Source organism: Bos mutus, chromosome 7, assembly GCF_027580195.1.
Source record: "Bos mutus isolate GX-2022 chromosome 7, NWIPB_WYAK_1.1, whole genome shotgun sequence".
In the NCBI taxonomy this organism is placed as follows: domain Eukaryota; kingdom Metazoa; phylum Chordata; class Mammalia; order Artiodactyla; family Bovidae; genus Bos; species Bos mutus.
In genome coordinates, this window is record NC_091623.1 from 62,654,016 (window position 1) to 62,673,503 (window position 19,488).

General features: G+C 36.0%; 1 protein-coding gene across 2 annotated transcripts in view; it reads left to right on the plus strand.

Annotated features, from left to right (window-relative positions):
• Positions 1-19,098, plus strand: part of FNIP1 (folliculin interacting protein 1) — a 121,487-nt gene extending 102,389 nt beyond the window's left edge. For both annotated transcript variants that reach the window (XM_005888378.3, XM_005888379.3), the window contains 5 exons: positions 1,317-2,727; positions 3,566-3,734; positions 10,291-10,488; positions 14,341-14,456; positions 16,364-19,098. In XM_005888378.3, coding sequence (XP_005888440.2) covers positions 1,317-2,727; positions 3,566-3,734; positions 10,291-10,488; positions 14,341-14,456; positions 16,364-16,442 — 1,973 coding nt within the window. In that variant the 3' untranslated portion in view covers positions 16,443-19,098. The remainder of the gene's footprint in view (positions 1-1,316; positions 2,728-3,565; positions 3,735-10,290; positions 10,489-14,340; positions 14,457-16,363) is intronic.
• Positions 19,099-19,488: the final 390 nt, after the last annotated feature.

Below are 19,488 nucleotides of genomic sequence, written 5' to 3' on the forward strand. Positions count from 1 at the left end.
GGGTCTAGGTGTTAAAGTGCTGAGGACATTCAGGGGTCCAGTTGAAGTAGTCCACTTTAACTTGGACTTTGGATGAATAAAGATGAGAAAAGGTAATTATCAGAAGATCAACTTGGAAAAGTAAAGTGGAACCAGTCATGAAAGACTCACCAAGCCAAAGCAGTTTCAATTTATTTGCTTGTTAGTGGAAACCTTGGGAGTAGTTTGAACAGTGGCATCGTGGTGCTAGAGCCAGTGTCTTAGCTAGAGGAGAAAATGTATCATGTTAATACAGTCTATATATTATTTGAGACCTGTTTATGTTCGTTCCTTTAAAAAGTATGAGATTCTTGTAAAGTAAAAATAGAGGTTTTTCAAAAGTTGAATTAAATTCCACTCCCCCCTTTTTCGGAGAAGGCAATGACACCCCACTCCAGTACTCTTGCCTGGAAAATCCCATGGATGGAGGAGCTTGGTGGGCTACAGTCCATGGGGTCACTAAGAGTTGGACACGACTGAGCAACTTCACTTTCACTTTTCACTTTCATGCACTGGAGAAGGAAATGGCAACCCACTCCAGTGTTCTTGCCTTGAGAATCCCAGGGATGGGGGAGCCTCGTGGGCTGCCATCTATGGGGTCACACAGAGTCGGACACGACTGAAGTGACTTAGGAGCCCCCCTTTTTAAATGTAATAGCTGTTCATGTATAGTATCGATACAGAGGTGAAAATGAATCATAAAGCTGAACATGTTGCCCTTTGGGTCTGTCGTGAGTATCCAGCTCTCTGGGGAATGGAATGGAAAGGAAAATGGACTTTTAAAAACATGGAAGTTAATGTGAGGTCCTGAGTAGGACGGCAACAGTTGAGGTTCAGGAATATAATTTCAATCAAGGAAAGTTAAGTATGTGATGTGACTACTTCAGCTCTGCTCATTTTCACTTCTATTGTCTTCCTCTCCTTGGTCCTCAGCAGATGTGCTTTTGCACATAAGTACTTTAGTCAGTACTTGTCCACTCAGATGCTATACTCTGCAAGGGGACTGGCATGGAACATGTTCTTGGTAAATGTGACTTTCACAACTGACTGTTTGCTTGTGGTTTCAGCACCACAGCAGCTGCTTCAGGAGGAAGGTAGAAAGCCCCTCCATTCACCTTTCTTTTTGGTTAAGATCATTCATCTCATCCTACTCCTGAATAATCACTCACCTCTGAAGGAGCCAAAAGTAAAACCTGACCTACCCCTCATATAATAAGAGTAGGTTTCTGTTAATTGAAAATAGGGTGCTTAGCTGTATAAGTAGGAGATATGTCCATTAACTGATTTTTCTATTTCAGGAGACTTATATGGCGCTATTGGCTCCCCTGTACGGTTAGCAAGGACTGTGGTAGTTGGCAAACGACAAGACATGGTTCAGAGGCTGCTTTATTTTCTTACTTATTTCATAAGATGCTCTGAACTTCAAGAAACCCATCTTTTAGAAAATGGAGAAGATGAAGCCATTGTTATGCCAGGCACAGTAATTACTACCACTTTGGAGAAAGGAGAAATAGAAGAATCTGAATATGTGCTGATCACAATGCATAGAAACAAAAGCAGTTTGCTCTTTAAAGAGTCGGAAGAGACAAGGACTCCTAATTGTAACTGTAAATATTGCAGTCGTCCACTCCTTGGGCAAAATATGGAGAATGTTTCACGACAAGAGAGAGAAGATATTCAGAACAGCTCTAAGGAGCTGCTTGGAATTTCAAATGAGTGCCAGATGATTTCTCCGGACTGCCAAGAAGAAAATGCTCCCGATGTTAAACAGTACAGAGATAAGTCAAGAACTTGCCTTGATACCAAGTTAGAAACAGTTGTTTGCACAGGATCTGCTCCAGTAGACAGATGTGCATTGTCAAAGTCAGGCTTAGACCCAGCAGAGGAAACGTGGCAGAATGAGGAGTTGCTAGATTCAGGTTCTCACACAGGTAAAGTGTTGAGATCTGCAGGAATGGTTGTGGAAAAAAAACCTCCAGATAAGCTTGTGACAGCTGCATTTTCTTGTGAGGCAACCCAGACAAAGGTTACTTTCTTGATTGGGGATTCTATGTCACCTGACTCAGATACTGAACTCCGGAGTCAGGCAGTAGTGGATCAGATTACCAGGCATCACACCAAATCACCGAAAGAAGAAAGAGGGGCTGTTGATCAGCATCAAGAAGCTAAACAAACAACTAAATCTGAAGAGTCTGCTATACCGAACATAGTATCTGGAGAACCCTGTGAACTCCCTTGCTGGAATCATTCAGACCTAGAAAGCATGAGTTTATTTGATGAATATTTTAATGATGATTCAATTGAAACCAGGACTATTGATGATATTCCACTTAAAACAAGTACAGACAGTAAACAACACTGCTGTATGTTAGAGTTTTCAAAAAGGTTGTGTACAAAAAATAGCAAACCAAACAATGAATTTTGCAAATGTGTAGCAACAGTTCACCAAGATTCATGTAAAACCTGTTTTCCTCAACAAGACCAAAGAGATACACTCTCCATTCTTGTCCCCCATGGGGATAAAGAGAGTTCAGAGAAAAAAATTGCTGTGGGAGCTGAATGGGACATTCCAAGAAATGAAAGTTCAGATAGTGCCCTTGGGGACAGTGAAAGTGAAGATACAGGTCAAGATGTAGCCAGACAAGGAAACAGTTATTATGGAGGAGAGCAGGAGGATTGGGCAGAAGAAGATGAGATACCTTTTCCTGGGTGAGTATGCAGTTTTAACCTTTCATAGAACTTTTAAAAATATGTACAATTCTTTTGTTTAACTGGTATCTGAAAGTTGGTTGTAGCTAATATAAAAGAAGAGATCATTGTTCTGGACAAATTTTCTTTGATTATGATGTGCTCTTACAAGAAGAATTAAAGGCTAAGACTCATAGGTACTGTGGAAACGCTTTGTGAAGATATTAGAGAAAAGTTATGTTTGTGTATGGGAGATTCGCTACTGTCTAGGAGTTTTCAAGCCATTTAGGATAGAATTATGCTCCTCAGAGAGAACCTGTGCTGAGCCTGGCAACTAGGGAGAGGTGATCACTGAGAGAAGGTAGGAAATAGCTGTTAGAAATCAGTTTGCAGATAAGAGGAAAGCACAGAACATATACTCTCGGTCAAGAATACAAGGAAGAGATTCATACCTGAGAAATGTTACACACCAAGCTTTGGGTTTGTAAATTATTTATACTTGGTCTTAGGTGATGGTTTCTGTAATTTGATTGTATTAAGGGTGTGTTACATATACACAAGGGATAGCCTTCCTAAAGTCTGTTGTGAAAGATTCATGTTCATCTCATTACAGTTGTCCATCAAACCCTTTTTGGATACGAAGGAGTGTTTTGTGTTCTCATTGAGCCCTTAAGCCAGTGTGGTTTTTTTTGTTTGTTTTTAGGCCAGTTTTTATTTAAGGATGATTTTACTTTCAGTATATTTTATAGAGAATGATGGTACTGGAAATGTGGATTAGTAGAGTCCAAATTTTTTTGTATGTTTGTAAAATATATTCATTACTGAATAGATATGCCTTCTTTTGGAACTTTTCTCCCAGATCGAAGTTAATTGAAGTGAGTGCTGTTCAGCCCAACATTGCCAACTTTGGGAGATCCTTGCTGGGTGGCTATTGCTCTTCTTATGTCCCTGACTTTGTTCTTCAAGGAATTGGGAATGATGAGAGGCTCCGTCAGTGTCTGGTGTCAGATTTGTCTCATGCTGTGCAGGTGAGTGACCTTCACTGCTCTTAAATTTGGACAAACTATTAACCAGTAGAACCCAGAGTTGCCTTTTATTGGTCACACTTCAGTGTATAATTGGAGAAGGAAATGGCAACCCACTCCAGTATTCTTGCCTGGAAAACTCCATGGACAGAGGAGCCTGGTGGTTGCAAAGAGTTGAACATGACTGAACACACACGGATGCACAGACAGAACACAATTGTTTTCTAAATCCATCACTTTATATGTGGTTACCTGTCATTGTGAAAATAAGTGAAAGGAATCTGTCAAATTAGAAATCTTAAAATACAGAAAATGCTATGTGTATTCTTAGGTGTTCATCACTAAGTTATTTATAACATCAAAATATTGCAAATGCATAAATGTGAATAGGATTAATTTTCATTTCTGGCTATAGTATTACAGTTGATTTTTTATATATTGTTGTTGTATCCTGACGCTTTGCTGAGCTCTTTTATTAGTTTTCATAGTTCTTTGTGTGGCTTCTTTGAGATTTTCTACGTACAGCTTCATTTTACCATCTTCCTTTCCAGTCTGCGATGCCTCTTTTTTCCCCTGGCCTGATGGTATAGCCTAGAGCGTTTAGTATAGTGTTGCATTGAAGTGCTGATGGTAGACATCTCTATCTTGTTCTTTTCCTTAGGGAAAAGACATCAAGCGTTTAATTACTAAGCATAATAATGTTAGCTGTTGGATTCTTATACGATGCTCTTTTATCTGCTGGATAAAGTTCTGTTCCTAGTGTTTTGAGTTTTCTGTGCCCTACCCCCTTAAATCATGACCTAGTGTGGGATTTTGTCAAATACTTTTGTGAATCTATTGAAATGATCATGTGGGTTTTTCTGTTAATGTGATAGATTACATTGACTGATTTTTAGATGTTAATCCAATCTTTGTATTCCTATTGGGAAAAATCCCATTTGGTCATGGTGTATAGAATTCATTTAGCCTATGAGTTGACTTTGTGTGTGGTGTAAGATAGTGGTTCAGTTTCATCCTTTTGCAGTATGGCTGTTCAGTTTCTTAAGCACCATTTATTGAAGAAACTATTCTTGGGTCCTTAGTCAAATTAATTGAGCATATATACATGGATTTATTTCTGTGCTCTTCAGTCTCTTATTGCTCAAATTAAAAAAAAAACAACTTTTCTTCCTTTTATTGTTATAAATAACATTGATACTGTTGCTGCATTTTATGAATTTAAGGTTATTTCTGTAGGCTAGATTCCCAGAAATGAAGATATTGACCAATTTTTAAATTTAGAACTATTTTCTTGTTCTTGTTGCATGTTTGGTATTTTCTTCTCCAAAGACAATGGTAGTTTGAACAGCAGTTTGTAATGTCCCTAAAACCTGTTCCCTTTAAAATATTGGGGTTCTCTCTCTTAAAAAAAAAAAAAAAAGATATATGAAGAAAACTGATTAGTTTTGAGGAACGTATTTGTATCCAGCCTCAAATACTTCCAGGTCACAAATAGGAAATGTATTCTCAAGTAAGAATATGTTCCTCTTGGGTATAGGTTGTTTTTTCCAGAAGTTGATGGTTAAGGAAAGGACTGAAATTGACTAACTTGAAATTTTACCAGATTAGGACATTGCTTATGATAATCCATGAGTGAAAAGAAGCAGCTTCAGAATAAATCACTGGTACTGCCCCTTTGTTTCTTTAACAACTCCTAAAATGAATTTACACTGTTACACAGTGGAAATGACAAATAGAGTCAAGGGATTAGATCTCATAGATTGAGTGCTTGAAGAACTATGTAACACTGTACAGGAGGTAGTGATCAAAACCATCCCCAGGAAGAAGAAATGCAAAAAGGTAAAATGGTTTTCTGAGGAGACCTTACAAATAGTTGAGAAAAGAATAAAAGCAAAAGGCAATGGAGAAGAGGAAAGATACATCCATCTGAACGCAGAATTTCCAAAGAATAGCAAGGAGAGATAAGAAAGCCTTCCTAAGTAAGTGACCAATGCAAATAGAGGAAAACAATAAAATGGGCAAGACTAGAGATCTCTTCAAAAAATTGATACCAAGGGAACATATCATGCAGAGACGGGCACACTAAAGGACAGAAATGGTATGGACCTAACAGAAGCGGATGATATTAAGAAGAGGTGGCAAGAACTATACAAAAAAGATCTTAATCACTCAGCTAAGCACGATTTTGTGATCACTCACCTAGAGCCAGGCATCCTGAACTGTGAATTCAGGTTGTCCTTAGGAAGCATCACTATGAACAAAGCTAGTGGAGGTAATGGAATTTCAGCTGAGCTATATGAAATCCTAAAAGATGATGCTGTGAAAGTGCTGTACTCAATATGCCAGCAAATTAGGAAAACTCAGCAGTGGCCACGGGACTGGAAAAGGTTAGTTTTCATTGCAGTTCCAAAGAAGAGAAAGTGCAAGTTACTCAGTCAGTCTTGTCTGACTCTTTGCAACCCCATTGACTATATAGTCCATGGAATTCTCCAGGCCAGAATACTGGAGTAGGTAGCCTTTCCCTTCTTCTTCCCAATCCAGGATCAAACCCAGGTCTCCCACATTGCAGGCGGATTCTTTACCAGCTGAGCAACTAGGGAAGCCCAACCCAAAGAAAGGCAATGACAAAGAACGTTGAAATTACCACACAATTGCACTCATCTCACACGCTAGCAAAGTAATGCTCAAAATTCTCCAAGGTAGGCTTCAACACTATGTGAACTGAGAACTTCCAGATGTTCAAACTGGATTTAGAAAAGGCAAAGGAACCAGAGATCAAATTGCTACCATCTGTTGGATCATAGAAAAAGCAAGAGAATTCAGAAAATCATCTGCTTCATTGACTATGCTGAAGCCTTTGACTGTGTAGATCATAACAAACAGAGGAAAATTCTTAGAGATGAGAATATAAGACCACCTGGCCTGCCTCCTGTGAAACCCATATACAGGTCAAAAAGCAGCAGTTAGAACTGGACATGGAACAACTGACAGGTTCCAAGTTGAGAAAGGAATACATCAAGGCTGTATATTGTCACCTTGCTTATTTAACTCTAAGCAGAGTACATCATGTAAACTGCCAGACTGGATGAAGCACAAGCTAGAAACAGGATTGCCAGGAGAAATATCAGTAACCTCAGATATGCAGATGACACCACCCTTATGGCAGAAAGTGAAGAGGAACTAAAGAGCGTCTTGATTAAAGTGAAAGAGGAGAGTGAATAAGCTGGCTTTATTAAAACTCAGCATTCAGAAAACTAAGATCATGGCATCTGGTCCCATCACTTCATGGCAAATAGATGGGGAAACAAAGGAAACTGTAACAGTCTTTATTTTTATTTTTTTGGACTCCAAACTCACTGCAGATAGTGACTGCAGCCATGAAATTAAAAGACAGTTGCTCCTTTTAAGAAAAATGATGACAAACCTAGACAGCATATTCAAAAGCAGAGACATTACTTTACTGACAAAGGTCCATATAGTTAAAGCTATGGTTTTTCTAGTAGTCTAGTATGGATGTGAGAATTGGACCATAAAGAAAGCTGAGCACTAAAGAATGATGCTTTTAAATTGTGGTATTGGAGAAGACTCTTGAGAAGAGTCCCTTGGACTTCAAGGAGATGAAACTCGTTTATCCTAAAGGAAATCAGTCCCGAATATTCAACGGAGGAACTGATGCTGAAGCTGAAACTCCAGTACTTTGGCCACCTGATGTGAAGAACTGACTCATTGTAAAAGACCATGATGCTGGGAAAGATTGAAAGCAGCAGTAGAAGCAGATGACAGAGGATGAGTTGGTTGGATGGCATCACCATGAGTTTGTGCAAGCTACAGGAGTTGGTGATGGATAGGGGAGCCTGGTGTGCCGCACGCAGTCCGTGGGGTGGCAGAGTCAGACACGACTCAGCGATTGAACTGAACTGTAAATGAGTTTGATTTGGATCAGTTGTAGTCTCAGACTTGGGTTTTAGGCCCTTCTTTCTTGGGAAACTGGGCTTCCCTATTGGCTCAGAGGGTAAAGAATCTGCCTGCAGTGCGGGAGACCCGGGTTTGATCCTGGGGTCAGGATGATCCCCTGGAGAAGGGCATGGCAACCCATTCCAGTGTTCTTGCCTGGAGAATTCCATGACAGAGGAGCCTGTAGAGTCCATGGGGTTGCAAAGAGTTGGACATGACTGAGAAACTAACACTTCTTGGGAAACTACTGATGTGGGCTTATTTTCCTTTATCTTACCAAAAAAAATAGCTTTTAAAATCTTAGCCATGTGACTTTTGATTGAGGAGCTATAAAGTGAATTTCTAAAGTGGTTTTTAAGCTTTTTAAAAAGAGATATGTTTATTTCATAGCTGTTTCCTCATTACCTGTTTAGGCATTTCCTTGTGAGGCTAGTAGATGGACTTCCATTGTAATTCTCATCTCCTGAAAATGCCCTCTGCTTTTGCAAGAAGTATCTTCCTTTAACAGCTTGTTTTCCAACTTAAATTATTTAATTCTATTTCCCACCATATTTTTCTTTTATAAGAACAAAAATAGTTACATTGAATATATATTCACTCTTTTCTTGTTTCTTAAAAATGTAAGATTTACCTTACCTCTTTACATGTATATACCATTTCCAAAATTATGTTTCGGTATTGAAGTTGATGAAAAGTATTATATCCTTGGTAAGAGGTGAATAAGAAATATTTAACTACCATTTATAAAAACAAATATAGAATTTAGAGTTCCATGGGAAGTCTTCACAGTGTTAGCTTTCCAGCCTCCTCCTTTGTATTCTTTTGTTTCCCACTTCTCAGTATCATTTTCCACAAATTTGGTTACATGCATCTACTTCTCTTTTTGAGTCTTTTCATGGTATTCCCCTTTATAGAATTATCCATAATCCTCTTCCATGTTTCGTTCGGAATGCTATTCATGTTTCAGTGACATATCCTTGTGCTCCTTCTACTGTGTAACTCCCAGTCATACAGAACCCACTGTTGCCCTCCTCTGGTACCCCAGCACTTGGTGACTGTTTGTTACCCAAGTATTTTCATAGCTGCATATGTATTTCTTTTTATCTCCCTCATAGGACTGTGAGCTCCCTTCTCTTTGTTTCCTTAGCATCAAGCAAAAAACTTTATTCTGGACCAGGAGATATCCCTCGGTGGGGTGGGTGCCAAACTTGAATTTTTCCTGGAGTAAACTTGTTGTATTCTTGCTATGAAATTTTAGTAACAGTGAAAGTTAGAAAGAAGAAAGGCCATTGGGTTTAAGTATTTCAGGTTGTAGTTTATATTTCAGTCTTACTGCCAGTATGTTAATTCATATGGCCAATGGTGAAGAAAGCCTTACCTTTCTGAATACAAAAAGATGTATTGAGCATCTCTTATTTATGGTGGTATTATGTACTTAATTCTTTGTGGGTAAACCATGGGAACCCAAGGGCACAGGCATATGCCTGTGGTTCTTTTATCCATATATGTGAGCTAAAAATGTTTTTCTATTTCTTAAATTTTCTTATTAAAATATCATTTAGGTGAATGTTTCTGATTCAAATTTAAGCAGTATAAAGATTACAAAGCAAAAAGTGAAGATTCTCTATACTCTTAATATTTTGTATTTCTTCACAGAAAACTTTATAATAAACAGTTTGATTTGAGTATTTTCTTTTTTCTATACATTTTCATTTAGATAAAGATCTGAATTTTTAAGAACATAACTGGGATATAGTATGTGCGTGTGCATGCACATGCTCAATCGTGTCTGATTCTTTGCAACTCCGTTGTAGCCCAACAGGCTCCTCTGTCTGTGGAATTTTCCAGGCAGGAATATTGGAGTGGGTTGCCCTTTCCTCTTCCAGGGGATCTTCCCGACCTAGGGATTAAACCCTCATCTCTTGTGTCTCCTACCTTGCTTGGCAGGTGGATTCTTTACTGCTATACTACCTGGGAAGCTGCGGGTAGTGACTTTTCTCCCACCCATTTAACCAAGTATCCTGAGAAACATGTTCGTATATGTTGATTTGTCTCCTTTTTAACTGCTGTATCTATACTCTGGATATATATTTTTGTAAAATAGAAAAGCCTAGCACATATAGCCAGGAAGAGATAATCAAGAGATAGTCTCTGAGGTGCTCAAAGAAATTAATGCCTGACTGGATGGGATAGTTAGCACAGAACCTTATCATTGACCTTTCATATGAATTTATTTCCTTCCTATTTTTAAAATATTTAGCTCTTTCGAAGTAAAAGCATTTTCTTTCATTTGCCTGGCACATAGTTGGCACTTAGTAAATCTGTTGAATGAATGATCAAAATACTGGTAAAATTCAAGTTCTGGATTAAAGGATACAAAATTCTGGTAATGAATGTATTATCATTTCTATAAGATATCTCCGGGTATTTGTTATTGAGCTACTTTCTTCACCATCAAGGATTCTTTGGCTGTAACTCTCAGAAGTTTCATATTTCTCTGTTTTGTTTTTGTCTAGTACCTCTTCCTTGTGCATCCCATTAACATTATCTTTGAAAACTTTTCTTTTTTTAAGGTGATTTATTTTTCTTTTTCCTTTTTTCCCAGCATCCAGTATTGGATGAACCAATAGCAGAAGCTGTCTGTATTATAGCAGATATGGATAAATGGACTGTTCAAGTGGCCAGTAGCCAGAGACGAATGACAGATAATAAATTGGGAAAGGAAGTGTTGGTTTCCAGTCTTGTTTCCAATCTGCTTCATTCCACTCTTCAGCTTTATAAACATAACCTGTCTCCAAATTTTGTAAGTATGTGTAAGGCTTGAATTAACTGTGGACACTGTGATAGCTAACTTAACCCTATTGTTATTCATGTGCCTACACTGAATACTACTGTTATCTTCATTATTATTTTCCTGAAAGAAGGTGTTAAGGACTCAATGTTTGTATTCCTCTAAAATCAATGTTGAAGCCATACTCTGCAATGTGATGGCCTTTGAGAAATAATTAGGGTTAGATTAGGTTATGAGAGTGGGACTCTCATTATGCGATTAGTGGCCTTATAAGAAGAGGAAGAGAGCGATTCCATTTCCTCTACCGTGTGAGGACACAGGGAGAAGGGAGCCATCTGCTAGCCAGGAAGAGAGTTTCACTAAAACTCAGCCATGCAGGCACCCTGATCTCAGACTCCCAGTTTCCAGAGCTGTGAGAAAATAATTATCTGTTATTTAAGCCATTGAGTCTGTGGTACTTTGTTGTTACAACTCAAACTAAGACAGAAAGGGATATGTACATGTACTTGTCTATATAGTCTATATGATTTCTGCAGTACCTGGTTTAGTATTATGTGAAGTAATGACATGTAACAAGCCCTAAGCTCTGTGCAGAATGCCAGTGCATTGTGTAGCCTCATTTTCATATTAGGACTTTGGATGATTGTTTTTTTTTTTTTTTTAAATTTTTAAATTAAATATTTCTTTATTTATTTGGCTGTGCCAAGTCTTAGTTGCAGTATTTGGGATTTAGTTCCCTGACCAGGGATTGAACCCAGGGCCCCTGTACTGGGAGTGTGGAGTCTTAGCCACTGAACCACCAGGGAAGTCCCTGGATGATCCTTTTTTATAACACTGGTAACCTTTTTCTGAAGATGCCATTTTGAAGATTTGAAGATTCTTTCCTTTTTTGGTTAGGAGAACTGTAATACAGCATAGTTAAAGACCTTTGTAGATCAACAAGACAAAAGCTATATATGATAGACCTAGAGCTGGCGTTACACTCAGTAATTAAAGACTAATAAAAGTTTTACCCTTAAGAACAGGGAGAAGATGTGGTTGTTCACCTTCACCACTTTTTTTCAACATAGTATTGGAAAGTCATAACCAGAGCAGTTAGGCAAGAAAAGAAGCAAAAGGTATCCTAATTGGAAAAAAAGAAATAAAACTATCTTTGTTTGCAGATATGATCTTATACATAGGAAACTAAGATTCCACCAAAAAACCCTGATAGAGTTAATAAATGAATTTAGCAAAGATGTAAGATAAATTCAGCATGCAAAGATAGTTGCATTCACATACGCTAGGAATGAACAGTCTTGAAGAAGAAATGAAGAAAGCAATTACAGTAGCATTAAAAGAATAAATTACTTAGGAGTATATTTCACCAAGGAGGCAAAAGACTTCTACATTGAAAACTACAAAACATCTCTGATAGAAATTAAAGATGTAAATAAGTGAAAGTCATTTCACATTGTTTGGAAGACTTAGTATTATTAACATGATAGCACTAAGAATGAAGCTGGGGGACTTACTCCTCCTAATTTTAAAACTTTATATAAAGGGACAGTAATCAAAATAGTGTGGTAGTATAATAAGGACAGACATATAGACCAATTGATTATAGTATCCCCCAAATAAACCCTAACATATATGGTCAATCAATTTTTGACAAGGAAGCCAAGACTATTCAAAGGGGAAAGGAGTCTTTGCAGCAAATCCTACTGAGAAAACTGGATTTGTGCGTGTCCCTAGAGAAAGGAAAGGCTATCCACTCCAGTATTTTGGCCTAGAGAAAACTGGATATCCACATGCAAAAGAATGAAGTTGAACCGTTACTTTATTCCATTAACAAAAATGGACTTTAACTTAAATCTAAACTTAAAAAAAAAAAAAAACTAAATTTAAATATTAAACCATAAAACTCTCTAAAGAAAATATAGGGTATAATCTTCATGATACTGGAGTTAGCAGTGATTCCTTGGACGTGGCATCAAAAGGACAGACAGTAAAGGAAAAGTAGATAAATTGGGACTTTATTGAGCTAAAAACTTTTGTGTATCAACAGAGGGAAAAGACAACTGACAGGACAGGAGAAAATATTTACTAATCATACATCTGAAAAGAGATTGTTATCCAGAATACATAGAGAACTCCTACAACTCAGCAAAGAAACAACTCAAAAAGTAGGCAAAGGACCTGAGTAGACACTTCTCTAAAGAAAAAACACAAATAGCCAATAAACACATGAGAAGATATTCAACATCCATCAGTTATTAGGAAAGTGAAAATCAAAATCACATTGAGATACCATTTCACACCCATAAGGATGGTTTTAATCAAATAAACCCCCAAAATAACAAATATTGAATACAGAGAAATCAGAACCGTTATGCATTGCTGGTGGGAATGTAAAATGGTGTGGCTGGTGTGGAAACAGTTTGGCAGTTCCTCAAAAAGTTTAACATTGTATTAAATGTCATGTGGTCCTTGTGTATTTATAATCAAAATAAATGAAAGCAGGGACTGAACAGTTGTTCCCTGTTTTTCACAGCAGTATTACTTGCAATAGACAAAATTGGAAACAACTCATGTCCACCAGTAAATGATGTGTAATACATAGAATGGAATATTTCAGCTATAAAGAGGAAGAAAACTCTGATACATGATACAGCAGGGTTGGAATGTTATGCTAAGTGAAATAAGCAAAATACAAAAGGACAGATATTGTGTGGTCCCAGTTACATAAGTTGTCTGGAATATGGATGTTCATAGAAACAGAATAGATAGGTTACTAGGAGTTGGGGGAAGGAGGGCATAAAGGGTTATTGTATACTGGGTGTAGAGTTTCCATTTGGGATAATGAAAAGGTTCTGGAAATGGATAGTGATGATGGTGTACAACATTGTGAATATACTTAATAACATTGAATTGTGTGCCTAACAGTAGATAATATGGTAAGTTTTTGTGTATGAATCCTATTATTAACATATGTTTTATAGATATTTTCTTTTTCACATAAGGCATTTTCAGTCTACATGAGCATTATATTAATACTACCAAAAATACACCACAAAAGAATATGTGCCAAGAAATCTATTCAGTTTTTGTTTCTGAAGAAAAAGAAAATGTGTTTTTATTAGGAGTTTTAACAGCAGCCAGTTTTCATACGAGAGAAATATTCTGCAAGAATTTAGTATTTTAGCACCTACACCTCATGCTTTTTCCTCATATATATATATATATATATATATATATATATATATATCTCAACAATTCACATAAAAAGACACTTGCTTTAGTGACTTGTGCAAGTTAATTGACAAGAAACAAAATGTTTATGTTTTAGTTTTTAATATTCCAGCCTAGAAACATTTCTTCTAGTGAGGCCTATAGAGCATTCTCTATGAGCTGCTGGAAATTTTTTTCTTTTGCTTTCCATAGGAGAATGCAGCCTTTTAATGTAAATACATTTGAAGTATATTAATTTATAAGAGTGTTATAGTTATCAAATTTGGAATAAAAACTTATTTTTCAAACTTCTGGATATGGATGGTGGTGATAAGTTGCATAACCTTTTGAATGTACTTAATGCCTCTCAGTTGTATAAAGTAGTTAAAACGGTAACTCATATGTAAAATGGTTAACTTGATATTGTATGTAATTCACCACATTAAAAAATAGCTCTGTAGAATCTAAATCTTTGATACAAGCTAGTGAGTTTACACTCCTTTAGCTAAAATTGCATGCTTTAAAAATATGCTCCAAATTTTAGATTATGTTGGAATGGCTAAGTAGAATTGTCAAAGTATAATGTTTTGGAATTTGCCATTACTTTGTGTTGTGCGTTTTCTGACCTCATTCTTGGTTCCCTCCTAACTGCAGTGTGTAATGCATCTTGAAGATCGGTTACAGGAGCTGTACTTCAAGAGCAAAATGCTGTCTGAGTACCTGAGGGGGCAGATGCGTGTTCATGTCAAGGAGCTAGGAGTGGTTCTAGGGTACGTTCCTGATTTCTTCTCTGGCTTTGCTTTTTCATTGCACTGTCTTTATTTAGGCAAGGAACATTCATCAAAATTGCCTTTTTCTTTTTAAATTGTTGTGTTGTTAGAACCTGTACAGTATTATCATCTGGATTGCTCTCTACAATATAAAAACAGAACCTTGTCTTGGACTGATGTGAAAGGCACTGTCCCTGGCAGTTCACTAGACTGAGAATATAGTTTAATAGAAATGAATTAAAATATAAATTTTGGCATTAGAAAAATTGAATATTCATTTTTATTTATTAAATATATTATAAACTCATCATTCCCAGCATTTGCCCTGTCATCCAGATGAACTGATTGAAGAAGTAATGGCCTTCTGTGGATGGTGGTATATTATCTACATATTTATTGCTCCTTCTCCACTTTTTATATATTATGTCTTAATACTCTGCAATTATTCCTGGGAAGAAGCCAGTTATGTAAAATGCTAACTGAAGGACAAAGAGGAATTTGGCGGGAGTCATGGTATAGCCCCTTTCATTATGTTCTGTGGTCACTTTCCCTGTGTTCTATGGCCACTTTTCGTGTGTGTGTGTGTGTGCATGCACAGGTACATGAATTATTTCTTGAAATGCTGGTTGAATAAATTAAAACAAGCTAGAACTTTTGTCTAGTTTTAGCTTTTATGAAGGGAGAAACAGCTAATATTGAGTTACTACTGTATGTCTGAAACCAGATTAAATTCTTTCATTAATGTTATTCCTTAGCATCCAGATTGGAAATGATTCTCTGTGTGTGAAGCTTTTTATTTTTTAAAAGTTTAAACTAATTTTTAAGGTAATGTATATACAGTGTACATGCATTTTGGCATAAAGTGAAAAGTAAGTTGTATCATCTTTTCCACAATTTCTGTTTTCATCCAAACACAGTTAATGAATTGTTTCTTATAGAATTTTTAAATGTGTAGGGTTAAAAATGCAAATTAGTTTATACTCTGTTTGTCATTGTGCTACTTGCCTTTTAATGAATCTTGAATGTTTGTTCATTTAAGCACATACCGCACATACTGGTCTATATCATTTTTAAAGGCTATATTGCATTCCATTGTATGGTGTTTAGATTATTTTCAGTAGTTTGCTATTACAGATCAGTGCTGGAATCAGTATAATTCTTTAAAGTATATAGGATACATTATTTGAAGTAGAATTTTTTAATTAAAGGACATGTGTATTAAATTGTTGATAGATGTTGGTATTTATTTTGACAAGCAGTAGTAAATTCTATTCAGAAAGTACCAGAATAAATTCCCACAAACAGTGGGAAGCACACTCTTCCTACTACTTTTATTACCAAACTTTTTAATTTTTGCTAAGCTACTTGCTGAAAAATGAAAGCTGATTTTATTCAGATTTATTCTCTAACCATGAGTGAGTCTGCATAACTTATTTTGATATTTATTGGCCAGTTTTCTTTTCCTGTACATTATTTGTGGTAGATTGTATTTTTAAGAGGCTTCCATTACTTCTTTCCAGTGAATCTTACTATAGAAACATTTGTATCCAGAACAATAGGGCTGCATACTATCATTCTGTTATTATATAGTATTTCTTAGACATCATCACTTGCCCTGATGCATGGCCCATCAGCAGATCACTGAGATGGTTTTCTACATTTAAGACTTCGTTTCTGTTGCATTTCAGAGGTTTCCTTTTTAAAAAAATCTTTGGTTATGGTTTTTACTTAAGGAAAAATTTCTTATTTTCATTATCTTGAGCTTTCTTCCCCTTTTCATTTTGGCCATGGTGGCCAATGTCCTTGATTGGAGATGTGTAGTGATCTTACAGGTAGCAGTCTTTTGCCTGTAGGACTTAGGTACTGGGTATAGAAAACCTGAACTGAGATTTTTTTTTTAATTTCAGGATTGAATCCAGTGATCTTCCTCTCTTGGCTGCTGTAGCGAGCACTCACTCCCCATATGTTGCTCAGATACTACTTTAACATAAAGGCTGTTGGAAGTTAACTTCAGTGAAAAGTTAAGTAGAAACCAAGGAAGCAGTCACAACATGCATTTATGGCAATTTTTTTTCTCTGTCAGACTTTCATCTGAATGAGTCAGTCACCTTGGTATTCTGTATTGCTGTGCATATCATGTCACCGGATGACTTTTTCATTTTAATTGGACTTTTGGATGGTGGTAGATTTTTAACCAAGTGAAACTAAAAAGAGCGTTTTGGGGAAAAGCATTTGAAGACGCCACATTGTAACTTAGAAGTTTCTATAAAATGAGTAACATTGAAGAATTTGATTATGATCACTACAGTCTTGCCACAGCTCATAAGTAGCAACAGGTATCTCACTAAATGGCCCAGAAATAGTCATTTCACTAGTTTTCTTTGTTTCTAAGGTACAGAGATCTATAGAGTTGTGATTATTTGGTTTTGTTTGTTTTTCAATTCAAAATACCTAATTTCTAAGTATTTCTCAATATTTTAAACAACTTTTAATTAAAATAAACTCAGAATAAAGTGTATAAATTTGTGTTATGTTATCCACCCAAGTGTACATATGTATCTATTTTTTAAAAAACCAGAGGTAGAAATACAAGATTGGTAAACATGCCTTTTTAAAGATATATTTTCAACTAGTAGTAATTGTATATAGTGTTGAAATATTATTTTCTGGTGATTTTTCTGTTTCACACACCCTAAACTATAAGTAAAGCCAATCTTTTTTTAAGGTTGAGGAATGTAGATTCCCAAAATAAGAATTCTACTTTATACTATTTGTTTTGTTTATAAGTATAAGCTAATTCTTATAAATGTTAATATTTACATATTTGCATCTAATTTAATAAATTAAAATTGGGATTAAAAATTGCACCAAAGCATTGGCAGAAATAATACTATTTTCTTTAAAAGTGCTCAGGTAGCCGAGGCCCTTGGTTTTCGGTATCAAGCCCTTCTTGAACCCATAGGAACTGAATATTTGTTCACTGCTTCATAATATTCAATTTACACTAACAAAACTCATTAATTCTTAAAATTTTCTTTTCTCTAATAGCTCCTCCCTTTCCAATAGCTAATATTTTTTCAAAGATTTCAACTTTTCAGTTGTAACTGTTTTTGTATATACTGGGGAGGGTTGTTTGTGAGAAAGGCTAATATGGAACCAAACTCTTGTAAGTAATGTAAATAGAAAGATGGGTAGATAAAGTTTTCAATATGCTCTACTACCTCAGTTTACTTGAAATACTACATTATATTAATAGTTTATCCTTTACTTATCTGGTCTAAGATGCTCTTAATGTAAGAAGTGAAACTGGTTTCTGCTTTCATGAACTATTTTCATCATAATCAGCTGATTAGCTTAAAACTGAAAACCACTTGCTTATTCTGTTACTAAGTATCTTTTGTGTATAATGCATCCATTCTTGCTATTTAAATTTTCAGTAATTAAGGAAATTTCTGTGGTTTATTTAGTTTCTGACCTCGAATTTATAGCATTGGGTCACATTTTACCTTGTTCTCATCTCCAGCTAGACTGAGATGAAATGGTTATTTTAATGGAATGTAAACCTGAAGTTGGTGTGCCTGCAGGCAGTTTGGCCCCTGTATCCTCTCAGCTGCTTTAGTGCCTGAGTCTCCCATGGGCGACTTGCTGTCAAAGAGTGTTTGTGGATATATTTTCATTGGCATAGTTTTTTTTTAGTCTATTCATTAAAGAAATTCTCTGATCTGTTGTTTGGAATTTTATGAATCAATCTCTTTTTCTGAATTCAGAATATGGAAAAGATCGTATGTGGGCCACTTATATTTTTTCTCATCATAGTTCAGGATGCATAGCAGGTAGATAATGTCTTGTTTTTGTGTCTTATTTTTTAAATTAATCATCAAACTATTCACAGTCCTGTCTATTTGAAATCTGTAATAAATTACCATTTTGGAAATCTGGTTTTCAACAAATGGATAGCTCATGCTACTGTAATTCTTAAAACTAAGCTTCGTATAGAATCATTAATCCTGTAAGGATTCCTGAGTTCTACAATTTACCATCCTGTAATTTTTGCTCAGTTTGTTATAGTTATTCTTTCATTACACAAAGCCCAAGGAATGAACTGCTACTTCTTTGAAGTATGGTCATTATGATGAATGTGAAAAGAATTTTGGCCTTTTCAAAACAATTTTTCAACTTCTTATGGTACAGACAGATATGTAGTACACATTTTAAAAACCTGTTTGTTGCAGCAGGAAATGAAAAAGGAATCTTTTACATTATAGATTTAAAACTAATTTTACCTGTATATAAACTAATTGTTTTGATTTTAAATATTCCTGGTTTCTATTAATGTGTCTTAATTTTGAGTTTGAAAATGTTAAGTGCAATAAACATAGTAGCACAGATTTCATTTTGTTGCAGTTGGCATACACTGGGGATGATCACTTAAAAAAAAAACAAACAGATTTTACACAATGCCTACTTCTGCTAGATGTCTTATGAGATTGTTTTGCTTTCTCTAAGTTATTTAGATGGTGGGAGATGTAAAATGTAAATACGTGTTTCTTGTTCTGTATACATTTCTCAAATGTACGCCTGTATTATAATAACCTCCCAGTTCTAGGGGATATTTGTGCAATAAATACACATGTCAATTTGATGGATGATGTTGGTCTTTTTTTCACATTTAATAAGGTATATGTAACATTGTGGACTCTGTTGCCAGCCCATCTGGATTCTTTTCCCAAGTGTGACACCTATAGGCGGGGACCTTGTTCATAATGTCCTCTAAGTTTGTCCTTCTCTAATCCAAAATTTCTGTATTGGTCATTTAGTTGAATCTGCTTTATGAGGTGGTAAGAATCAAATGAAATAATGAATATCAAGAATTAATCTCAATGCTTGACGGCACACTCCAAATGCTCAGTAATGTTGGTATGTTGCTAGGTGGAAGAGGGTATGGCAACCCACTCCAGTATCCTTGCCTGGAGAATCCCCATGGACAGAGGAGCCTGGTGGGGTTGCAAAGAGTCGGACATGACTGAAGTGG